Source organism: Ochotona princeps, chromosome 17 (assembly GCF_030435755.1).
Source record: "Ochotona princeps isolate mOchPri1 chromosome 17, mOchPri1.hap1, whole genome shotgun sequence".
NCBI lineage: Eukaryota > Metazoa > Chordata > Mammalia > Lagomorpha > Ochotonidae > Ochotona > Ochotona princeps.
The window spans coordinates 347475-370939 of record NC_080848.1 but is presented as its reverse complement, the minus strand read 5'-3'; the positions used below and the strand labels follow the sequence as shown (position 1 = coordinate 370939).

Below are 23465 nucleotides of genomic sequence, written 5' to 3'. Positions count from 1 at the left end.
CCCAGCCGAGGCGGTGGCGAGGCCCTGAACCCTCCACAGACCTGTTTGGAGCCTCTCGGATGACACGCAGGACACGCTCAGCAATCCTGGGGGGAAAATGGTGGCCAAAGCAGAGAGGCAGGGCCTGGAGCTGCAGGCCAGGATGCTGGCCACCAGAAGCACACAGCCAGCCAGGAAAAGGACTCCTCCCACGCTCTCTGCATGCCTGGGCCCCCTCACGTCCACCTGTCAGGTGCCGGTCCAGGCTGAGACACTGCTACAAGAGTCCACAGAAGTGGAAACTGCAAACTTGTCAGGACACAGACAGGAAGGCGCCTCCCACTGGGCTCTGCTCAGCGAGCCCACAGCACCACCCCAACTGGCCTGTGTGCCCAGACCCACCACCTGCTCCTCCTGCCCGCTCCCTTCGCAGGCCAGCCCTGGCGGACAGGCACGGGACAGGGCGCTCCCCAAGCCTACCATGAGACAAGGACTTCCGGGTCCATGATGCACGTACCACGGACAACAAAATTAGTCACTTTTATTGAAAGAAACAGTACAAATAAGTGTGCAAAATTAAATGTCATGATTAAATACACATAAAAGCAGCATGCATACTTTACATCAAAATCCACAACAGTTAGAGGATTACAAGACAGTCAAGGGGCTGCACAGACTTTAAATGTTTGCAACCTGGGATCAAACCGTAAAATTAAGCTGCTTTAAAGGGGAATTTAAGAAAATTAAATATATATACGTCAAATAATATTGACGATGTGGAGCCCATAACCTACTTTAGTTACCAAGTGTTTTAAAAAGGCATGTGCCATTCATCCCCAGAGCATCAGGGTAACTTCTCCTGGGGGACGACGCGGGCGTGGATGGCAGCCGGCCCACCTGCTGGGGTGCTCCTGTCCCCACACTCAGAGTTCACTCAGGGACAGGAGGCCCAGCCGCTGTGCCCCACAGCCCAGGACTGGCAGCTGTGTGACACAAAGGCGCTCGGCTGGGGTGAGGAGACTGGAGGTCACCGGGTTCTACCAGCCCCCAGACGGGGACAACCCGGGGGGCGGCCAAGACCTCGCCCGGGGGCCATCTGTCGGGCCTCCTTCCGGGGCAAGCTGCGTGAGCTCTCCCTTGACTGCTCCGAGTCACGTGAGCTGGTGGTGGCCCACATGCCCCGCTTACTCGGCAAAGAGCGGGTTCTGCTGCAGACAAGCCTTCCGGCTGCTCTGCCCGAGCCTGAGCTGCGCAGCTCACAGCTGCGTTACAGGGAGCAGCCACGGACGGCCCGGGCTGTCCCTGCGGAGAAAAGCAGACGGCTTCGAGGGCAAGGGCCCGGGTGGTCCCTCCAGCCCCGCCCGACGAGGCCCACAGGGCGTTGGCACTAGCCCCGGGAGCCCGTGGGGAGGCAGGCACGGACCACCGGCTGGTGGCCGGTCACAGCTTGTCATCGGTCATCTCGAGGAACTGCGCGTACACGTCACGGACGCACTCCCCTTTGGGGTTGAACAGGAACTTGTAGTAGCTGCCGTCTGCACAGATCGCTGGGACACAAGGACGCCGCGTCAGACGGCCACCCGCCTCCTCAGGGCCACCCTTCTGCACCGGCCTCCAGGCGGCGGGGGGCCATCCAGGGAGGGGCACTCACCAATGACTGCGTTGGGCTCCGTTCCAAAGGCACAAATGCACGGAGAGCCTGAGGGGACCTGGAACTTGGAGAAACTCCACTTGGAACTGAAGTACTTTGGAAGGAAACTGGCAGATGCCAAACTGTGAGCACAGAAAGAAAGAGTAACTCGTGGCTCAGCCAGACCCGGCGCTCTCAAGGGCGGCCCTGCCTCAACGGTTTTCTGAAAGCATCCACTCTGCTCGCGTCTCTCCACCTGCCCACCCCTGCAGAGCTGACCAGGGGCAGGAAGCACCACCGCGTTGGCATCACTGTGCATCAGTTATCAAACCCCAACAGAGATGAAATGGGGCAGCGAGCTCCTGCAGCTCTGGGCTCCCATCACCTCCCGCACACCCACCTCGACTGCTTATTCCTCTTCGGATCTTCGGCTGCAAACACATGTACAGTGCCGTGGTCACTGGACACACAGATGAGCGAGGCATCCTGATTGAAGTTAATGCTGCGAGGAAACCAGGGGGCAAGTGGGGTGCTGGCAGGCCCTGCAAGCCGCAAACCTTACCCTGCACAGAGCCAGGGGGCCGGAGCCACAGCACACCGCAGCGTGCCGGCACTGCTCTGGGCTGGGGCCCACACACATCACCCCCAACACGCAGCTCAGAGCTGGCCGTCCCGAGGCGACCCCCTCGGCCGCAAGAAGCTTGGTTGGCCCTGTGTGAATTGTCACGAGCCCTCAGCATAGGACACAGCCACAGCGGCAGTGAGAGGTCCTGCCCAGGCAGCCCCAGAGGACAGCACACACACACTGTGCAGGGCAGCCACTCTCGACTAACAGGCCACAGATTGCAGACGCGCCAACTGGTCTCAAGTTGAAAGACACCATGCAGAGGGCCCGGTGCGGCAACCTAGTGGCTGAAGTCCTCACCTTGCATGTGCCAGGATCCCATATGGCTGCCACTACGCATCCCGGCTGCTCCATTTCCCTTCCAGCTCCCTACTAGTAGTCTGGGAAAGCAGTGGAGGACAGCCCAAAGCCTTGGAACCCTGCACCCACATGGGAGACCTGGAAGAAGCTCCTGGCTCCTGGTTTTGGATCAGCTCAGCTCTGGCCATTACAGCCACTTGAGGAGTGAACCAGCAGATAGAAGATTTTTCTGTCTCTCCTCCTCTCTGTGTATCTGCCTTTCCAATAAAAATAAATCTAAAAACAAAAAACCAAACCCCAACAAGCACACAGTGGCCGAGTGGAAGGGAGGGACGGAGTAAAACCGGCCAGTGGCAACGGACATCACGTCGGCCATTGCAGTTCTTCCTCACGCATGTGTACAGACCAGCAGTGAGGCAGCGTGCTGTCCCCCGTGCCCCTACCCGCATCCTTACCAGTAAATGTTGGCTGCCTGGGACCCTCTCCGCAGCTCCTGGACCAGCTGCCCCGATGAAGTGTCAAATATTCTGATAAGGGTCCCCTGGGAGAACAGCCAAGAGCTTCATTACCAACGTTGCTGAGATGTCTTCAATACATCATGTGAGCCCCGTCGCTGCTCCCCGAGCAGATGAGTCCTTCCTGGGCACACCCTGTCAGGGCGGCCTGGGCCACCACAGAGCCACCGCCCGACAGTGAGACGACCCCGGGCCAGCCACGTCAGCCATGTGCACCAGCCAGAGTCAACATCTCCAGGGCCTCGGAAGAACTTTCCAGAGAAGGCGGATATGGACAGCGCTTGCAGAGAGCTACCCGACAGCACCTGTCCCTCTTAAGCAGGCCGGGGGCTGTAGCACCTCTCCACAGGGGACGGCCCAGGGGCTCTCGGCCCGTAGCTGGTGACACCGGCTCCTGGAAGCCTGCTCCGAGGGAGTGGAGAATGCCAGTCACCTCCTAAACAGACGAATGGCACTCGGCTGAGCCCTGGGCCCCGAGGGACTGAGACGGAGGCACAGCTGCCACGGCCGTCCAGCACTGTTTCTAATGGATGGCCAGTGCTTGCCTGTTCATACAGAGGCTGGAGCCCATCCATACAAACCAGTCTAAGACTCAGTGTGATCCGATTTACACTGGCCAAGCTGGGAGGCACTGCTTGGATTTCAGTGGGGAACTGATAACTGTACACTTACAAGTCAGATTCTGCTTTTGGTTTTAAGAAAAAAAAAAAATCAGGGCCCGGTGCAGTAGTCTAGTGGCTAAAGTCCTCATCTTGCACACGCCAGGATCCCATATGGGTGCCAGTTTGTGTTCCAGCTGCTCCACTTCCCATCCAGCTCCCTGCTTGTGGCCTGGGAAAGCAGTGGAGGACGGCCCAGAGCCTTGGGACCCTGCACCACGTGGAAGACCTGGAAGAGGCTCCTGGCTTCAGATGGGCTCAGCTCTGTTGAGACCACTTGGGAAGGAACTGGCGGACAAAAGATCTCTCTGTCTCTCCTCTCTGTAAATATGACTTTCCAATAAAAATAAATCTTTAAAACATGTTTAAGAATATTTCACGTTAGGGCCCGGCGGCGTAGCCTAGCGACTAAAGTCCTCGCCTTGAACGCCCCGGGATCCCATATGGGCGCCGGTTCTAGTCCCGGTAGCTCCACTTCCCATCCAGCTCCCTGCCTGTGGCCTGGGAAAGCAGTCAAGGACGGCCCAAAGCATTGGGACCCTGCACCCGCGTGGGAGACCCGGAAGAGGTTCCAGGTTCCCGGCTTCAGATTGGCACGCACTGGCCGTTGCGGCTCACTTGGGGAGTGAATCATCGGACAGAAGATCTTCCTCTCTGTCTCTCCTCCTCTGTGTATACCTGACTTTCTAATAAAATAAATAAATCTTTAAAACATGTTTAAGAATATTTCACGTTAGGCAAACTAGATGGCGATATGACCAAAATGCAGTGAGGAAATGTATACAGGCCAGAAAGAATTCTGAGCTGTCACACGCCAGCGACAGAGCTACAAGTGCAGAAATCCAGTGGTTCTGAAGTGTCCACAGTGACCCGTGAGCCAAGCTGACGCCTGCTGCCTAACGGATGTGCACTGCACGTCACACACATCACCCCTGAAGTCCTGTTCTAACTTTACAGTGATTTACCTGCATGAAATTTGACAACATCTGTTCGCACACAACTCAATGAAGGCTGGTGGCTTGGCAGCCCCTCTGCGCCCAGGCCTCAGCAGGCGAGGCCACTCTCACCTTCTCCGAGGCGGTGGCGATCCTCGTGCCCTGCAGGTTGAGGGCGATGCAGCTGAGGGTGCCCTCGTGCGCGGGGATGTCCACAGGCGGCTTCTCGGTGCTGGCCAGGTCCACCAGCTGGACGTGACCCGTGTGTGTCCCCGGGAAGGCCAGGAGCGAGTTGTTGCTATTGGGGCACAGGACACAGAGGCCTAGCCGGAGACAGAGAACAAGAGCTGATGCCAAACTTCTCCCTCACGCCCAGCAGCCTCAGCCATCCTGAGCCTTCCTCAGTGGCATCAGGCTGCAGACCAACCTAAGGCACAGAGCCCACAGGCCGCGCTTCCCGGGCATCATCTGCGGATGTCTCAGCAACCGCCGTGTGAACTGGAGAACGCACGGCAACACCTGCACCCTTAGCAGCAGCACAGAAATACAAACAGCAAGAGAAATCCAAAGTACACATTATACAGAGCACGAGGCCTACACTTGAGATTAGCGCTGTGTGGCGGCCAAAATGCCTGCCAGGCAGGCCTGGGAGACCCACACTGCCCAATGACACCCAGCCTTTCCAAACAGATGACACCGTGAAGGGTGAACACAGACATAGGTCCTGAACAGGAGGGGCAGGAGAGTGAACGAGCTGAGCCCGGAGCTGCAGGGCACGGCTCAGACAGCCGCCATCCAGCGTCCCTGGTGCCCAGGGGAGCTCCCCAATGCTACTCAGTAGGTCAGAGCCTTCAAGAAATCCAAACCAAACCGCAATCCTGGGTCTTTGACAAACATCGGCTACAAAAACAAACTTAAAATGGACCACAGAGAAGAGGTCTCACTCTATTATAACATAAAGGCACCTCCGATATGCAAATGTCACAGCTGAAACACGCAGAAATGTGCCTGTCGTGGTGGGACTCTGTCGGCAACGTGAGGCGCACGCGCAGACTGCTCCCGGCGAGGCCTGGGGAACAGCCCAGGCACCCGGGAAGGACGCCACACCCACACTCCGGCCAGCCACTCCCACGCCACAGCACTGCCCAGCAGCGCACCTGCCTGTCACACGTGTCCCTGCGGGGCAGAGCCAACCAGCCCCACTCAGCCCCAGCTGGTGAAAATCCAGGTTTATTCACAGTAGCCAGGAAAGTGGCAGATGGACAACTGCGGCCAGCCCAATGACAGAGCATCACACAGCATTCAAAATGAGCACAACCCTTCCCCATGAACGGTGTGGGCAGTTACACACATCTAAGAACAGACGTCTCACAGGCCCGGCGGCGTGGCCTAGCGGCTGAAGTCCTCGCTTGAACACACCGGGATCCCATGTGGGCGCCGGCTCTAATCCCGGTAGCTCCACTTCCCATCCAGCTCCCTGCTTGTGGCCTGGGAAAGCAGTCGAGGATGGCCCAATGCTTTGGGACCCTGCACCCGTGTGGGAGACCTGGAAAGAAGCTCCTGGCTCCTGGCTCCGGATCAGCACAGCATCAGCCGTTGCGCTCACTTGGGGAGTGAATCATCGGACGGAAGATCTTCCTCTCTGTCTCTCCTCTCTGTATATCTGACTTTGTAATGGAAATAAATAATCCTTAAAAAAAAAGAAAAGAAAAGACGTCTCATGAGCGAGAAAGGCCAACTGAGAGGCCTGGGGGAGGGGACTGCTTGGCTACCTGAGGTGACGGACTGTTCCATGCCTTCTCGTTGCCAGCCCGTCACAGGATGTCCCTCTGCTCTACACAGACCTCCCCAAGCGAGGGGGGAACCTAACATTTCAAAAGACAGAAGGCCGATACACCATCGACAGTCAGCAAAAAGCAATTCCCCAGTCCAGAAGCGGGGCGTCACCAAGGCCCGAGCTCCGTCCCCAAGTGGAAACGGCCTCAGAGCAACACACAATTGTGGGTTCTTGGGTTTACGTCCAACTTTTGCCTAGCTAACAACCTGGAACCTCGGAGCCAGGATCCAGGCTGCAGCAGAGAGGAGAGCCTGTGCCCCCCGAGCGTCCGACCGGCTCAGCTCTGGCCCCCCGCACCCCCTGCCGTCGCCTGCCCCGTCTCACCTTTAGGGTTGTAGCAGGTCTCAAAGACATGCAGCTGATGGGGATTGTGCGTGAACGTGAACACCTTGATCATCGAGTCCAGAACCACGACGATGCTGCAAGGAAAGCCAGGTCAGAGAGAAGCCCTTGCCAGCAGTCCCCGTGGGTCACGCAGGCCCAGGGAGCCCAGCGAGCTCCCCGGCCCAGGGCCGACCCCAGAACTGTCTTAGCTTCAGGGTGCTGCGCAGGCAGGAGAACCTCAGCTCAGCCCCTCTCCCGGCCCACACAGGGTGGGATTCAGGGTGTCCCTGGGGGTCAGAGACGAAGGGCTGCACTGACCCCGACCTGCTGGGCCTGCTGGCTCCTCCCAGCTGACCAACGCGAACTGCGAGCTCAGCACAGAAATGACACCAAGTTAAAATCCAAAAGAATGGAGCCTCAGGGAGCCCGAGTCTCCTTCACTCTGCGGTGTGGGCACAGCGCTGCCCCTGCCAGGGAGGCCCAGGCTAGGGGCCAGTCCCCTCTGCATCCTCTGGGTCAGAAGTGACAGCCAGCAGCATCCTTCTGTCTTGAATGTTCACTTACTTTGTTCGAAAGGCACAGAGATTCCCCGTCCGGTGGTGAGGTCACTAACCGCCCCAACAGCCAAGGTTGGCGGGACCAGGTCAGGAGTCAGGACCCTCCGGCGCAACGCCAGCAGGACAGGCAGCTGACAGGCCGGAAGCCTGCTCTAACTCGCGCTGGACTCTGCACTGTGGTCATCTCTGCAAACGGCTGCCCAACCTACCGATCCCGCCGCAACTTGACCGCCTTCACTTCGGTGGAAAATTCTATCTCAATCACAGTCTTCTTCTTCAGGTCGTCCCAGATCATCACTGGAATAAACAGATCACAGTGCAGGGTCACAGCTGCTGCCTGGACATGTGAGACACGGGGTCCCTCCCACGGCGCCCCAACCTGCACCTGGACATGTGAGACACGGGGTCCCTCCCACAGTGCAGGATCACAGCTGCTGCCTGGACAGATGAGAGACGGGGTCCCTCCCACGGCACCCCAACCCTGCACCTGGGCGACCTCTGGCATGATCATTTGGTGGGGCTGTGCCAAGAATCACTCAGGTCAACCCTACAGCACTCACAGTGGGTCTCCAAGGAAGCAGAGCCCAGGCTCCAGAAAACCAAGAGGCTTCCTGTCTGTCCCTACTGAAAAAAGCCACCGTGTGTCTGCGTGTGTGTCTGCACGCGTGCCTCCGTATGCAGTGACCTGCAGAAAAGGCTGGTTGCATACAGGGCCCGAGGCATAACTACCCCGTGCCTTGGGGTCTGTCCAAATGGACCAAGTGACCGAAACGTCAAATTAAAGGTGATGCGATACTGTATCGCAGGGGCCAACTAAGACCCACACCCATTCGAAACCAGCCAGTTTTGTACTCATTCCATGAGAACATCACCTAACAAGGATGCCATGGTCTCACAACGCTCGGAATGGCCAAGGGCACAGCACAGCCCCTCCCTTGCCAATGGTCACCCTCCAGGCAACAGGAGGTATGTGAGAACTAACACACTCAGGCAGTCTTCCCCCCCACCAGACAGCAACGATCGTCATGCAGGGCAACAGGCCCACCCCAACCCGGAGCTCTACTCCACGCGGACCCCACGAGTAGACATCAGAGCCCAGGCTCACATGGACCCCACACACAGACATGCGTGTCAAACAGCCCAGGCTCACACGGACCTCACGAGTAGACATCAGAGTGTCCCGACAGCCCAGGCTCACGTGGACCCCACACAGACACGAGCGCCCCGACAGCCCAGGCTCACGTGGACCCCACACTCAGACACGAGCACCCTGACAGCCCAGCCTCAGCCCAGAGCAGAAGGGTGACCAGGTGCCTTGCCCAGGGACCTGAGCTCAGCCACGGCTCCAGCCCTGGACGTCCATGATGTTTTGTGCATCCAACATCAGCAAGATAGGTTGAGTTCCACACAGAACGGAGCTTCCCCGTCTCCTTGGGCCCTCAACGCCCCAGCTGAAGGCGCCGCAGCCGAATGCCACACCAGCTCCCTCCAGCCTTGTGGCAGCGTGCTGTTCTTACGTCTGATTTGCTTGTATCTTCTCTCTCCAGCGTCTAGCACTGCTGCCCATGTGCCCACACCAGCCAGAGCTGGGCCTGGAGCCCCGTCTGCGTCCCTGTCCTTGGGATGGTCACCCTGCCCCCCAGGAACTCCAGTGCAGGACACAGGACCCACAGGAGCACCACAAAGCCCCTCTCAACTTTCCGCAAACCACAGACACTGATCATTTCTATACCAACATCCTGCAGCTTCCTTTGTAGTTAAAATACTAAGAGAAAATTCTGGTAATTTTATATTACCAAGATACATTTTTTATCTTAAAACACTAATCAGACCAAGTTCTATTTTAAAATTGCCTTCAGTAGTAAATAAAACTAAGTCAGTTGGGCCCAGCGTCATGGCCTAGTGGCTAAAGTCCTCGCCTTGCATGCGCCGGTTCTAATCCCGACAGCTCCACTTCCCATCCAGCTCCCTGCTTGTGGTTTGGGAAAGCAGTGGAGGACGGCCCAAAGCTTGGGACCCTTCACCTGCGTGGGAGACCCGGAGGAGGCTCCTGGCTCCAGTTTCGCTCAGTTCCAGATGTTGCGGCCACTTGGGGAATGAATCAACAGACGGAAAATCTTTCTCTGTTTCTCCTCCTCTCTGTATATCTCACTTTGCAATAAAAATAAATCTTAAAAAAAAAAGCTGAGTCAGTAATGAGCACTTCCACATACTTTAAGTACCAGACCTAGATGAGTCACTGGTAAATGCTAGACACACTGCGTGAGGTCACACTGTGCAGTGGGGGCGAGCTGCTGCCTGGGACCCCCACACCATGGATCACAAATGCTGGTTCAGGAGCCAGCGTGATGGCTCAACTGGCTAACGCCTACTGCAAGCACTGGCATCCCACAGGGGCACGGGTTCACGTCCCATCTGCTCTCTTCCTGCTCCTGCCATTGCCTGCGGTGGAGGGCAGTCCACATCCTTGGGCTGCCTCACCCACATGGGAGGCCTGGATGAAGCTCCTCGCTCAGACCTGCTCCAGCCATGGCGGCCATCTGGGGAACAAGCCAGCAGACAGCCCTTTGTCTCTCCTTCTCTCTGTAAATCTGTATTTCCAATGAAAATACATAGAATTTTTAAAAAGATTTTTAATGGAAAGTCAGATTTTACACAGAGAAGGAGAGAGGAAGATCTTCTATTCACTGGTTCACTCTCCAAGCGATCTCAACTGCCGGAACTGTGCCAATCCAAAGCCAGGAGCCAGGAACTCTTCCAGGTCTCCGACACAGTTGCAGGGTCCCAAGGCTTTGGGCCGTCCTCAACTGCTTTCCCAGCCCACAAGCAGGGAGCTGGATGGGAAGCAGGGCCTCCTAGGATTAGAACTGGCGCCCATATGGGATCCAGGTGTGTACAAGATGAGGACTTCAGTCACTAGGCTACTGCGCAGGGCCCAAAATACATAAATCTCAAATAAATCAAAGCCCGGTCCAGTTTCCTGCCAACACTCCTTGTGGCTCCCTCAGCCTCAGCCCTGCCCGCCACTTTGGTACCTCTTCCCGTGAGGTGCGACCTTTCAGCACTTTCTGTTCGTGTAGCAAAGTACCTGAGAAGTGTTGAAGGACTGCGTCCGGCGAGGGCCCACGGGGCAGCCTACAGGATACAAGGGTGGCACCCCGAGCACCGTGTGTGCCCCAGAGCCCGACGTAACTCCCTTCCCAGGGTGGTGTCCCCCGACGCACTTGGGCTCAGGCTTCCAGCACATGAACTCCCCAGGACGCCTCTAAGCCCCCTGCCCCACCGCCCCCACACTCCCCTCTAACAAGCTGCTTCAACTCCTTCTCCTACAAGAGCTTCCGGGTCTGCCCCTGTGCATTGCTTCAGGACTAGAACTTTCCACAGCACAGCCCCTGTGGCTCTCAGTCGTGTCGCTGTAAGCAGCACGCCTGACCTGGGCCTTTCTCGACCCTCAGCCAGCAGCTACTTCATGGTCTCTGCAGCCCCTCGGCACACACACCTGCTCCTCACCCAACAAGCTGGGTCCAGGAGGTCACCACGATGTCTCCTGTTACTTCACTGCATACAGGACACCACTACGGCCGTGGCCGCCAATCTCCGGCTCCGCAGCACCCCTCTGAAGGCGCTGGAGCCATGCTGACAGCCCAGGGGAATGCAGAGCCCACTCGCTCTCTTCCAGGGCCACCAGGGAGCCCCACGCAGACCAGGACAAGCTGAGGGTGCGGCAGCTCAGAGCCAGGGCCTGCAGGAAGGACCACTCACCTTTGTTGGGCGGGTATTTCGGCTTCTTCCCGCCACCAACAAGAGCTAAATAGTTGCAGCGAAACAACATTTCAACATGACCAACTCCTCCTTCCAGGAATTCTGAAAAGACAGTTTAAAACACAATTTTAAAAGGGACATATTTTACAGTATAGAAAGTAAAAATATGGACTACTTAGCATTTCATTTCTGTCAGCAATCCAAGTCATCAGAAATGAGGTGACTGGCTGAAAAGACGGGACGTGCGGGGCTTGGGACTGTCACCTGCTCTCAGCGCTCCGCTGCGGACGCAGACGGCCCAGAGACACCAGCTTAGCAAAGCGCATCAAGGACCCCGTCTACACTGAAGACGCAGCAAGAGAACTAAATGCTGGTGGAGCCAAATGAATCCTCTGCCTGTGACGCCGGCCTCCCTTGTGCGCATGGTCTGCGTCCCGGCTGCTCCACTTCCCATCCAGCTCCCTGCCTGTGGCCTGGGAAGGCAGTGGAGGACGGCCCAAAGCCTTGGGACCCTGCATCCACAGGGGAGACCCTGATGGGCTCAGCTCTGGCTGTCACGGTCATTTGGGGAGTGAACTAATGGATGGAAGATTCTGTTTCGTCTCTCTCCCTCCCCACCTTCCTCTCTAACTCTTTCAAGTGGAATAAATGAATCTTTTTTTTTTTTTAAAGAATATAGCAAACTCTGTCCAGTCTCAGAAGGCATACCAGAAGCTCTTTCATCATTTTAAACACGTTTCTCCCACTGACATCTGAAAGGCTCCAAATGCCAGGAAAGCCATATGCCACACACAAAACAATGAGCTGCATTTGTACCCTATGCCATACACAAAAGCCAACTGCAAGTAAGTCACAGTGCTAAACACGGCAAAGCTCCTGACTACCAACGATTTCTTGGGTAGGACATTAAAAACAGACAAAAGGAACCCCAAACTTAACAATCTTCGTGCACCAAAAGGCATGTAACAGAGCAAAGGCACCCTATGCAACAGGAATATTTGGAGGTATGTACCTTGCCACGCGGAGACACGCACAATGGCTCACCACACGGGGACACGTACAATGGCTCACCACACGGAGAGCGGGCAGTGCCTCAAAACGCAGGGACACGCGCAATGGCTCACCACACGGGGACACGCACAATGGCTCACTACATGGAGAGCGGGCAGTGCCTCAAAACGCAGGGACACGCGCAATGGCTCACCACACGGGGACACGCACGATGGCTCACCACACGGGGACACGCACGATGGCTCACCACACGGAGAGCGGGCAGTGCCTCAAAACGCAGGGACACGCGCAATGGCTCACCACACGGGGACACGCACAATGGCTCACTACATGGAGAGCGGGCGGTGCCTCACCACAGGGGGACACACACAATGGCTCACATGGCTCACCACACTAAGCGCCAAAAGCCTGCCTGCGAGAAGCAGGGCAGCAGCCCAGGGAGCCCTGCAGGACAGAGTCTACTTTTCTGGAACTTGACAGTTTCAGATGCTTCTTGTCCATCTTTATAAGAACTTACAAATGTAGGGAAGGCACTTCAGCAGGAAGCACTTGTTACTACACTGCCCAATGTCTGCTCCTGGGAACTTGCCCAATCACACAGCAACTCCTTCAGCAGCGAGTCAGAACTCCAGTCTACACAATGCGGACCCAGTCTTTCCAGAATAAATCACCGTGAGGGAGCCCAGCAGGCGACTCCGGGATACACAGCACTCCTCATGGCGGACACCCCACATCAGAGCAAACTTAAAAAGGTTCTGCTGCCCTAATTCCCCCAAAAAACCCTTAACAGGATACATTACTTGCTAAAAAAAGGTCATAAATAAAATAAATGAATATGGAAAGGGCCTGCTTAGTGCAGCCCCAGGACACTCCAGATGCAACTTCACCCGACACGACCAGCAGTTCTACGATGACTTTACCAGGTGCTAACCAGAGCCACGTAGAACACGCTGCGCCGGCTCTGGGAGTCTACCTGCTGACCAGGCAGCGAGACAATCCCAAAGCTAAAGACTCAACACAAAGATTCCACCCCTGGAATTTCACTTGTTCTCTGAAAAATAGGAAAAAACCCTACGACCATCTGATGTGCCACTAGAACTCTTGCTTCCAGCTTCTGAAAACTTGCATCTCTGTGCCTAACTGACATGTGCCGTCACCACTGTGCTCCATGCAGAGCTGTGAACTCTGCAGCCAACACTGAACCGCCACGTGCTTTCTCCACTTGCACCTGAGGCAAGGCCAGCAGCGTAGACACTAGTGACACCCCACGAGCCCGCCGCCCCTTCCCCTGCCAGGGACAGGCACGCCGCCAGATGCCGGACGCCCGCGGACTTCTGGAGGACAGCCTGCGTCCCCCAGCCGCGGCCCACCTGCAAGGCAGAACGTGATGCTCTGCAGGCAGGAGCATCTCACCCCATCACGACTCGTGACCCCACTTTTCTACGGAACATTTATAAATTCTATAAAGCTTAAATTCGTGATTTGCGAGTGGAAAGGGAAGAAGCCAGGAACGGCCCACTGCTCACCTTGCTTCTCCTTCTCCTTCAGCGGGTCTGTGTTATACACGCGGAATCCGTTTTCCATCCCACAGGCAAAGCACCCTAGAGCAGGAAGGCAGAGACGTTGATCGCCAGCGCGCACTGCAGCCTGAGCTGCCCCAACCACAGCACGCTGCACTCCACTCAGAGCCGCGGCTGGCTCCGTGGACCGAGCCCTCCCTGTGCCCCCCGCATCCCATCCTGGGCCTGCCAGCTCAGCACATGCTTGTCCAGAGGGGAGCAGAACACCCCTGGGCTTGGGAACCCCAAGCTGCACTTGGGGAATAAACCACAGCTGTCTACTCACGCACTTCTCTCTCAGCCTCTCAGAGGAGGGGGGAGGGGGAGAGAGACGTGGGGACAGAGCGAGAGGGATGTGACCACCTGCTGCTTTCCTCCAAATGGCCAAAGCAGCCAGGACAAAGCTTGGTCAGCTCCCATGTGGGTGCAGGTCCAAGTCCAAGGGCCATCTCCTGCCATCTCTCCAAGCACATTAGCAGGGAACTGGACCACAAGTGACCAAGCAGGACTCAAGCTGGCCTTCACATGGCACGCTGGGGCATCACACAGGACAAGTCTGGGCTCACCAGGCACAGGGGCCCCACCCCAGCTCTCCACAACAGGATACAGTGACAGTAAGGCCAGGTCTTGTGAAACACTTCTGGGATGTATCCACAACCTGTGGTTCTTCAAAGTCCCTAAAGGGGAGATGAGACCCTGCTTCTACCGCTTCTCAGCCTTTTGGCTAAGGTCAAGTGTGGAGACCTTGCTTCTCACAGCTCAGGCAGGAAGCTGACGGCCCCAAACTGTTTTCTATGTCAATAGAATAGGAAGGACCGGTTTACTGGGTTCTGTGGTGGGATGTTCCTGACTGGATGCTCACACGGGGTCCCCTGCCACTCCAGCTGACTGGATACTCACTGATTAACAACTCCTGAATGGCCCGGCACGCTGGCCTAGCAGCTTAAGTTCTCCTCCTGCACATGTCAGGATCCCATATGGGCCCAGTTCTAATCCCGGCTGCTCTACTTCCCATCCAGCTCCCTGCTAGTGGCCTGGGAAAGCCTTGGGACCCTGCACCCACGTGGGAGACTGAGAGATCTCGGCTCCGGATCAGTGCAGCTCCAGTCACTGCGGTCACTTGGGGAGTGAATCATCGGACAGATCTTCCTCTGTATCTGACTTTCCAATAAAAATAAATAAATCTTAAAAAAAGAAGAAGAAGAAGAACCACCCCTGGACTGAATATGGCTGATTAGGCTGCTCCCCCTTCCAGGTGTAGTGGAACCGGACGACCCTCTGCCGCTTGGCACCAGTTGGCACCGGCCACTCAGTAAAGACTCCTGAGCTTTTTTTTATTATTATTTATTTTTATTATAAAGTCAGATTTATAGAGAGGAGGAGAGACAGTGAGCAAGATCTTCCCTCCAATGATTCACTCCCCAAGTGACCGCAACTGCTGGTGCTGAGCCAATCTGAAGCCAGGAGCCTCTTCCAGGTCTCCCATGTGGGTGCAGGGTCCCAAGGCTCTGGGCCGTTCTCGACTGCTTTCCCAGGCCACAAGCAGGGAGCTGGATGGGAAGGGGAGCAGCTGGGATTAGAACCGGGGTCCATATGGGATCCCAGCGCGTTCAAGGTGAGGACTTCAGCTGCTAGGCCACCACACCGGGCCCAGAAAGCTGTATCTTTACCGAAACTGCAGAGCCCGAGGTTCTAGAACCTGCAACAGGCGCCCCCCTCCAAGGAGCTGGAAACCACACTGGGCAGGTTCTTAAACGCCCGTTGCCAGCCAAGCTCCCACTTTGCTGCTGTAATCAGGGGCTCCAGATGAACAGCCGGTCTTTTCCTTGGAATACATGAGACGAACTTTCCCTTCTCAGCTGGTAAATCCTTCCCCGGGTTTAGGCCTGAACCTGTCTTATCTGTTTTCAGCAAATCGTTCACATTCCCAGATGCGCACACATAAACCCTTACACATCTGGAAGAAGGCAAACAGCCCGAGAGGACTGTGCAAGGCGTGGACATGTGCAGAGGTGCCCAGCTGGTCCTGCACACACAGCCCACCAGATCACGTGACACTCCTAGACAGCTCAAATGGAGAGCGTCTGGAAAAGGCACTGGCCTGTCCTCCACGGCAGGTCGGACCAGCAGACACGTGGACAAGCGGCCAGCGTGCTCACAAAGGCAGCTTCCAGCCTAGTGGGCAATTCATCACCTGGACGCTGTTCCCATCCAGCTCCCTGCTGCGGCCTAGGAAGCCAGCCAAGGATGGCCCAAGTCCTCGGGCCACTGCATCCATGGGGGACACCTGGAAGGAGCTCCTGGCTTCCCTCGGCCACCTGGGGAGTGACCCACACATACAGAGGTCTCGTTCCTCTCTCCTTCTGAACAGCAGCTCTTGGTGAGGGACCTGCCGGCCCCTGCACACCCACCATGGGGACAAGAGGCTCCAAAATGAAGCACAAGCAGGTAACCCACGCGTTCCGGGTCGGGAGCCTAGCGGGGAGGCTTGGGGACCAACAGGAATATTGTGTTTCTTAGCAGGGTGTCAGAGCTGTGCTCAGGGCAGAAAGCTCAGGAGCCTGAACACCTAGGACACACGCTCTCACATGAACACTGTGAACACCTGGGACACACGCTCTCACATGAACACTGTGAACACCTGGGACACACGCTCTCTCACATGAACACTGTGAACACCTGGGACACACGCTCTCACATGAACACTGAACACCTGGGACACACACTCTCACATGAACACTGTGAACACCTGGGACACACGCTCTCACACATGAACACTGTGAACACCTGGGACACACGCTCTCACATGAACACTGTGAACACCTGGGACACACGCTCTCTCACATGAACACTGTGAACACCTGGGACACACGCTCTCACATGAATACTGTGAACACCTGGGACACAGGCTCACACATGAACACTGAACACCTGGGACTCACGCTCTCACACATGAACACTGAACACCTGGGACACACGCTCTCACACATGAACACTGTGAACACCTGGGACACACGCTCTCACATGAACACTGTGAACACCTGGGACACACGCTCTCACACATGAACACTGTGAACACCTGGGACACACGCTCTCACATGAACACTGTGAACACCTGGGACACACGCTCTCACATGAACACTGTGAACACCTGGGACACACGCTCTCACACATGAACACTGTGAACACCTGGGACACACGCTCTCACATGAACACTGTGAACACCTGGGACACACGCTCTCACACATGAACACTGAACACCTGGGACACACGCTCACACATGAACACTGTGAACACCTGGGACACACGCTCTCACATGAACACTGTGAACACCTGGGACACACGCTCTCACACATGAACACTGAACACCTGGGACACACGCTCTCACACATGAACACTGTGAACACCTGGGACACACGCTCTCTCACATGAACACTGTGAACACCTGGGACACACGCTCTCACACATGAACACTGAACACCTGGGACACACGCTCTCACATGAACACTGTGAACACCTGGGACACACGCTCTCACATGAACACTGTGAACACCTGGGACACACGCTCTCACATGAACACTGTGAACACCTGGGACACACGCTCTCACATGAATACTGTGAACACCTGGGACACACGCTCTCACACATGAACACTGAACACCTGGGACACACGCTCTCTCATGAACACTGTGAACACCTGGGACACACGCTCTCACACATGAACACTGTGAACACCTGGGACACACGCTCTCTCACATGAACACTGTGAACACCTGGGACACACGCTCTCACATGAACACTGAACACCTGGGACACACGTTCTCACACATGAACACTGTGAACACCTGGGACACACGCTCTCTCACATGAACACTGAACACCTGGGACACACGCTCTCACATGAACACTGTGAACACCTGGGACACACGCTCTCACACATGAACACTGTGAACACCTGGGACACACGCTCTCACACATGAACACTGTGAACACCTGGGACACACGCTCTCACATGAACACTGTGAACACCTGGGACACACGCTCTCACACATGAACACTGAACACCTGGGACACACGCTCTCACATGAACACTGTGAACACCTGGGACACACGCTCTCTCACATGAACACTGAACACCTGGGACACACGCTCTCACATGAACACTGAACACCTGGGACACACGCTCTCACATGAACACTGTGAACACCTGGGACACACGCTCTCACACATGAACACTGTGAACACCTGGGACACACGCTCTCACATGAACACTGAACACCTGGGACACACACTCTCACACATGAACACTGTGAACACCTGGGACACACGCTCACACATGAACACTGTGAACACCTGGGACACACGCTCTCACATGAACACTGAACACCTGGGACACACGCTCTCACATGAATACTGTGAACACCTGGGACACACGCTCTCTCACATGAACACTGTGAACACCTGGGACACACGCTCTCACATGAATACTGTGAACACCTGGGACACACGCTCTCACATGAACACTGTGAACACCTGGGACACACGCTCTCACATGAACACTGTGAACACCTGGGACACACGCTCTCACATGAACACTGTGAACACCTGGGACACACGCTCTCTCACATGAACACTGTGAACACCTGGGACACACGCTCTCACATGAATACTGTGAACACCTGGGACACACGCTCTCACATGAATACTGTGAACACCTGGGACACACGCTCTCACATGAACACTGTGAACACCTGGGACACACGCTCTCACATGAACACTGTGAACACCTGGGACACACACTCTCACACATGAACACTGTGAACACCTGGGACACACGCTCTTACAGGAAAGACGGGCAAGATCACCCTGTCTTGTACCTCTTTTTTCCCCAGTAAAGAAACCCCAGCCCTGTGCACGCCTCAAGGAGCGGGCAGTGCCAGGAATGCCTGGCCAGCGGGACACTCGCAGGGGCCAAGTCTGGTGGCCCCACTGCTGCCCCGGAATGGAGGCCTCAACAGCACAGCACAGCTCATCTTTTAGAGAGCCAAGCAAGCACTTCCAGTCATTTAAAACTACAGAGAAACAGCCCTTGAAAGACTGACTGGAAAAAGAGCAAGCACTACCTCTTCAATGAGCTGGCTCACTCCCCCAGGTGCCAGCCACCTGGGCAGCAGCCTCAGCCTGCCCTGCCCTGCCCCAGCTGGGCCTCGTACACACCCCAAGGCATCCTCAACCCTCGCAGGGACAGGCCCGTCCACTTGCCTCCCGCGGGAAGGGCCAAGCGCACACGCCCCCCACCCCCACCCCCGCCAGAGGAACGCCGACCTGCGCTCCGACCTACGGCATGGCAGGGCGAGGGGACAGCTGGGCAGAGCCGCTCCCAGGGTCCCGGGGGTCAGGGTCGGGGTCCTAGGGTCCAGGTCCGAGAGGACAGCAGGGCTGCTCCCAGGATCGGGGTGTCGGGTTCCGGGGGGGTCCAGGCCCAGGGGAGTTGGGGGGACGGGGTCCCAAGAGCTCCAAGTCGGGTTCCCGGGGGGTCGGGGTCTCGGGGGTCCAAGTCAGGGTCCCGGGAAGTCAGGGTCCCAGGGTGTCAGGGTCAGGGTGTCGGGGTCCCGGAGTCCAGGTCCCGGAGGACAGCAGGGCTGCTCCCAGGGTCGGGGTGTCAGTTCCCGGGGGGAGGGTCCAGGTCCAGGGGGGTTGGGGGTCGGGGTCCCGGGGGCTCAGGGTCAGGGTATCGGGTTCCCGGGGGTGGGTCCAGGTCCAGAGGTGTCGGGTCCTGGGGGACCGGGGTCCCGGGGGGTCCAGATCCAGGGGTGTCGGGGTCCCCGGGGGTCGGGGTCCCGGGAGGTCGGGGTCTCGGGGGTCCAGGCACAGGGGTCTCGGCGCCCCCGGGTGTCGGGGTCAGAGTCCGGTTCCCGGGGGTCGGAGTCAGAGTCCGGTTCCCGGGGGTCGGGGTCCCAGGGGGTCCAGGTCCAGGGGGGTCGGGGTCCCGGGGGCTCGGGGTCAGGGTGTCGGGTTCCTGGGGGGGTCCAGGAGTGTCGGGGTCCCGGGGGCTCGGGGTCAGGGTGTCGGGTTCCTGGGGGGGTCCAGGTCCAGGGGTGTCGGGGTCAGGGTCGGGGTCCCGGAGGACAGCAGGGCAGGCCGCTCCCGGGTCCAGGGGCTGGAGTCCCGGGGTCCCGGCATCCCGCGGGCCCGGCGGCCCCTCACCGTGGTCCTGGTTGAAGCCCGCGTACAGCAGCCCGTTCCCGTGCGGGTTGCACGGCAGCAGGTTCATGGCGCCCTCTGCCCTCAGCGCCGCATCCCGCTCCGCCACCGGGGACGGCGCCCAGGCCGCCGCGGCCGGAAGTGCTGCGTGCGCGCGCGCGAGCGTCGGCGTAGGGAGCCTGCGGAGCGCCGGACGCATCCAACCGCAGGCAGGCCGGACGGCGCAGGAGCTCCGAGCTCATCCTGGCCGAGGGGCGGAGCCTAAGGAGGCGGGACCCGTGGAGAGCGAGGCCATTGGGCGGAGGAACGCTCCACGGAAGGCGTGGCTATGGGAGGAGGGGCGGGTCCTTGGAGGGCGTGGTCGTGAGTTGGCGGGGCGGGGCTTGGGGCGGGGTCATTGGGCTGGAGGGCGTGGCCCCGCAGAGGGCGGAGCCTCGCGTCACTCGGGCCCAACCTAAGGAAGGGCAGAGGAAACAGCACTCCGCGCCTCCATCCTTCCTGTTCCCGCACCCCGGGCCTCCGTCCTTCCCGCACCCAGAGCCTCCGTCCTTCCTGTTCCCGCACCCCGGGCCTCCGTCCTTCCTGTTCCCGGTCTTTAAGGCTTCACCCCCCTTCCTCCAGAGTGCTGCACGCTAAGCTGGGGCTTGTGGGATGCGGCGTCTCAGGCAGAGACTTGGCCTTCTGTGGCACCATGCTGGCCCCTCGGTCTGTTAATGATTTTACTTTTTATTTCTTTTGAAACAGAGAGAAAATGAACTCGATTTACTCCCGCGTGGCCGGGCACAGGTGCACCAGGACCCCGTCGGACTCCAGCCACACCTGGTCGGGTCCGCTGTGCGTTGTTTGCATACCAGCCACGTCTCTAGGGGAGAAGGTGGCTCCCAGGCCTCTAAAGATGGGGCTTGTGCCCTAGGAGGGCGGCAGAGGCAGTGCAGAGCTCAGCCAGCCACGGTCTGCCCTCCTGTGACCGCCCTCCGGGCCTCCTGAACATGTCTGTGGCCCAAATATCCACCTTCAGCCCAACAACTGTTAACACATCGGCAATCAGTGGGAGAGCTTGGGGTTGGAATGTGCATGAGACCCAGGAACAAGCCTGCTCACCCTAACCTGCCGAGGGGCCCTCTGGGCTTCCCACCTACAAGGGAGCCAGTCTGTGCTGCTGTTTTTTCTTTCTCTCTCTCTCTCTCTTTTTTTTTTTTTGTTTAGGTGACGGATTAATTTTATTAGAAAGTCAGATAAACAGAGAGGAGGAGAGAGACAGAGAGGAAGATCTTCCATGCACTGATTCACTCCCCAAGCGGCTGCAACAGCCGGAGCTGTGCCGATCCGAAGCCAGGAACCAGTGGGTGCAGGATCCCAAAGTTTGGGCTGTCCTCGACTGCCTTCCCAGGCCACAGGCAGGGAGCTGGATGGGAAGTAGGGCTGCAGGGATTAGAACCAGCACCCATATGGGATCCTGCGTGTTCAAGGCGAGGACTTTAGCTGCTGCACTATTGCACCAGGCCGAAGTGGAGGGTCTTGCTTGGCGGATGTCACTAGAGTTTATTTAGACCCGCCCCTCAAATGCTGCCCCCCAGGTAGTGTCATAAATGGTTAGAGAGCTGGTGCTGTGGCACCACGTGGCCCCCAGGTAGTGTCATAAATGGTTAGAGAGCTGGTGCTGTGGCACCACGTGGCCCCCAGGTAGTGTCATAAATGGTTAGAGAGCTGGTGCTGTGGCACCACGTGGCCCCCAGGTAGTGTCATAAATGGTTAGAGAGCTGGTGCTGTGGCACCACGTGGCCCCCAGGTAGTGTCATAAATGGTTAGAGAGCTGGTGCTGTGGCACCACGTGGCCCCCAGGTAGTGTCATAAATGGTTAGAGAGCTGGTGCTGTGGCGCCACGTGGCAAGCTGCCACCTGCAGTGTTGACATTTCATATGGGAACTGAACTGAATCCCGGCTACTCCACTTCCAATCCAGCCCCACAGGAGACACCCCAAGAAGCTCCTGGCTTCAGCCTGGCACATGCTGGCCATGGTGGAGTGGACCAACAATGCAAGATCTCTAAGATCTAACTGGAAAAGGCAGCGAGCGGCAGCTTCCCCGCTACAGCACAACATGCGCTGCTAAGTCAGTGTTTTCCACTCTGTTGTGGGTGTTTTGCCAGCAGTGCAGGCTGGAGGGGGTGCTGGATTTCCACTGGGGCTCAAGGCTGACACGTTCCCCCACTCCCGTCCACTGTGACAGGGTGTGCTAGCCAGAACCCCATTCTCGGGGTGTGGACCGCCCCACCGCAAAGCCCCGAGGGGCCTGGAATCTTTTCCGGGTGGGGGCTGAGGTGGCTTGCACGCTGGGCCAGCAGCAGCCCTGCCCCTCTCCCCAGGGGGCTGCCATGCAAACATGGCTGTGTGGCCTGGCCTGCCATGGCCCCAGCAAGGTGCCACAGAGGCCAGTGCAGGGCCCCCTCTGCTTGCTCGGCTCCTGGTCACCAGTGGGGCCCCTGCTCTGTATCTGCCCGGGAGAAGCTTGCCCACGGAGGTGCCATCCCCACGGCCATGGACTCTGCCAAGTGGCTGCTCACCTGTTCCCCAGAGGTGACTGGCTGGAGATCCCACAGCCTGGTGCTCAGCCTTGGGGACCTCGCTCCTCACCTCCCCATCCCCCATCTGCAGAGAAAGCGCTTGCTCCAGGACCTAGGGACCCTGGATTTTCTGCTCTGGACCCTGAGCAGGGACCAGGGACATCTCAGTGTCTCGTTATCTTCACATGCAACTTGAGGTGTGCTGCTGGAGCCTGGCTCTGTTTCTGTCTCTCTCTCTCTCACACACACACATACACAGAGAATGCCTGTGGGAAGCCCGGCTCTCTCACACACGCACGCATGCACGCCTGGTGGGCACCATGCCTGGTGTCTCGGCAGAGCCCACTCTGGGGTGGCCAGTGAGAAGCGTCGGCCTTCCGGGGTGCATGGGGTTCAAGAGCATCAGACAGGAGCATGCTGCCGCCCACTCTTTAATACTCCCCTTTGTCACTCGGCATTAACTCTGAGAAACAGGTTTGCTCTCAGCGGGTGACACTTTTGAGAACCAAGCCTCGATACTGCTAAGCTGCCCCAGTGCGAGGCCTACCCGGCCGAGGCAGCAAGCATGCCCCAGGAGGGCGGCACGTGCTCGCTGTGAGGTGTTTCCATTGCGGCATCGTCTTCTCGCCGCGTCTCTCTGAAACCGCTTCCTCCCCGACCTCCTGCAGCCCTGAGGCTGAGCTAACTGAAGTCATCTTGGCCATTTTTCTCCCCTTAGCTTCATCTTGAAGGAAAAAGCAGAGTCAGAAAAAATGCATATAAATCACTTATTGATCCCAAAATGTAGTAAAGAACATAGCAAAAATGTTATCAAACGCATTCCATACCATACCCCTGTGGGGGGCTCTGCTGCACCACGCTCCGGGTGCAGTCTCAGCATCAAACTGGAGCACTGACGTGAAAAGGAGGCTTACAAAAAGGCCCGACTCGCACTGACTGGAAATGGCTCCCCTGCCCCACTTCCCCAGGGCCCCGGGTTTCTGCTAGGCGCACACACACCACCAC

The 23465-nt window shown here is 57.5% G+C and overlaps 1 protein-coding gene across 1 annotated transcript; it reads right to left on the bottom strand.

Moving 5' to 3' along the window:
* Positions 1-1237: 1237 nt before the first annotated feature.
* Positions 1238-20100, bottom strand: WDR45B (WD repeat domain 45B). The gene is made up of 10 exons (XM_004592830.2): positions 19901-20100; positions 13661-13735; positions 11124-11225; positions 7571-7658; positions 6805-6899; positions 4776-4966; positions 2990-3075; positions 2010-2111; positions 1631-1752; positions 1238-1526 (listed from the first exon to the last, which is right to left on the bottom strand). Exons 1-10 carry the CDS (start codon positions 20094-20096, stop codon positions 1420-1422), a joined length of 1164 nt encoding a protein of 387 aa, XP_004592887.2. The 5' UTR covers positions 20097-20100; the 3' UTR covers positions 1238-1419.
* Between the last annotated feature and the right edge of the window lie 3365 nt (positions 20101-23465).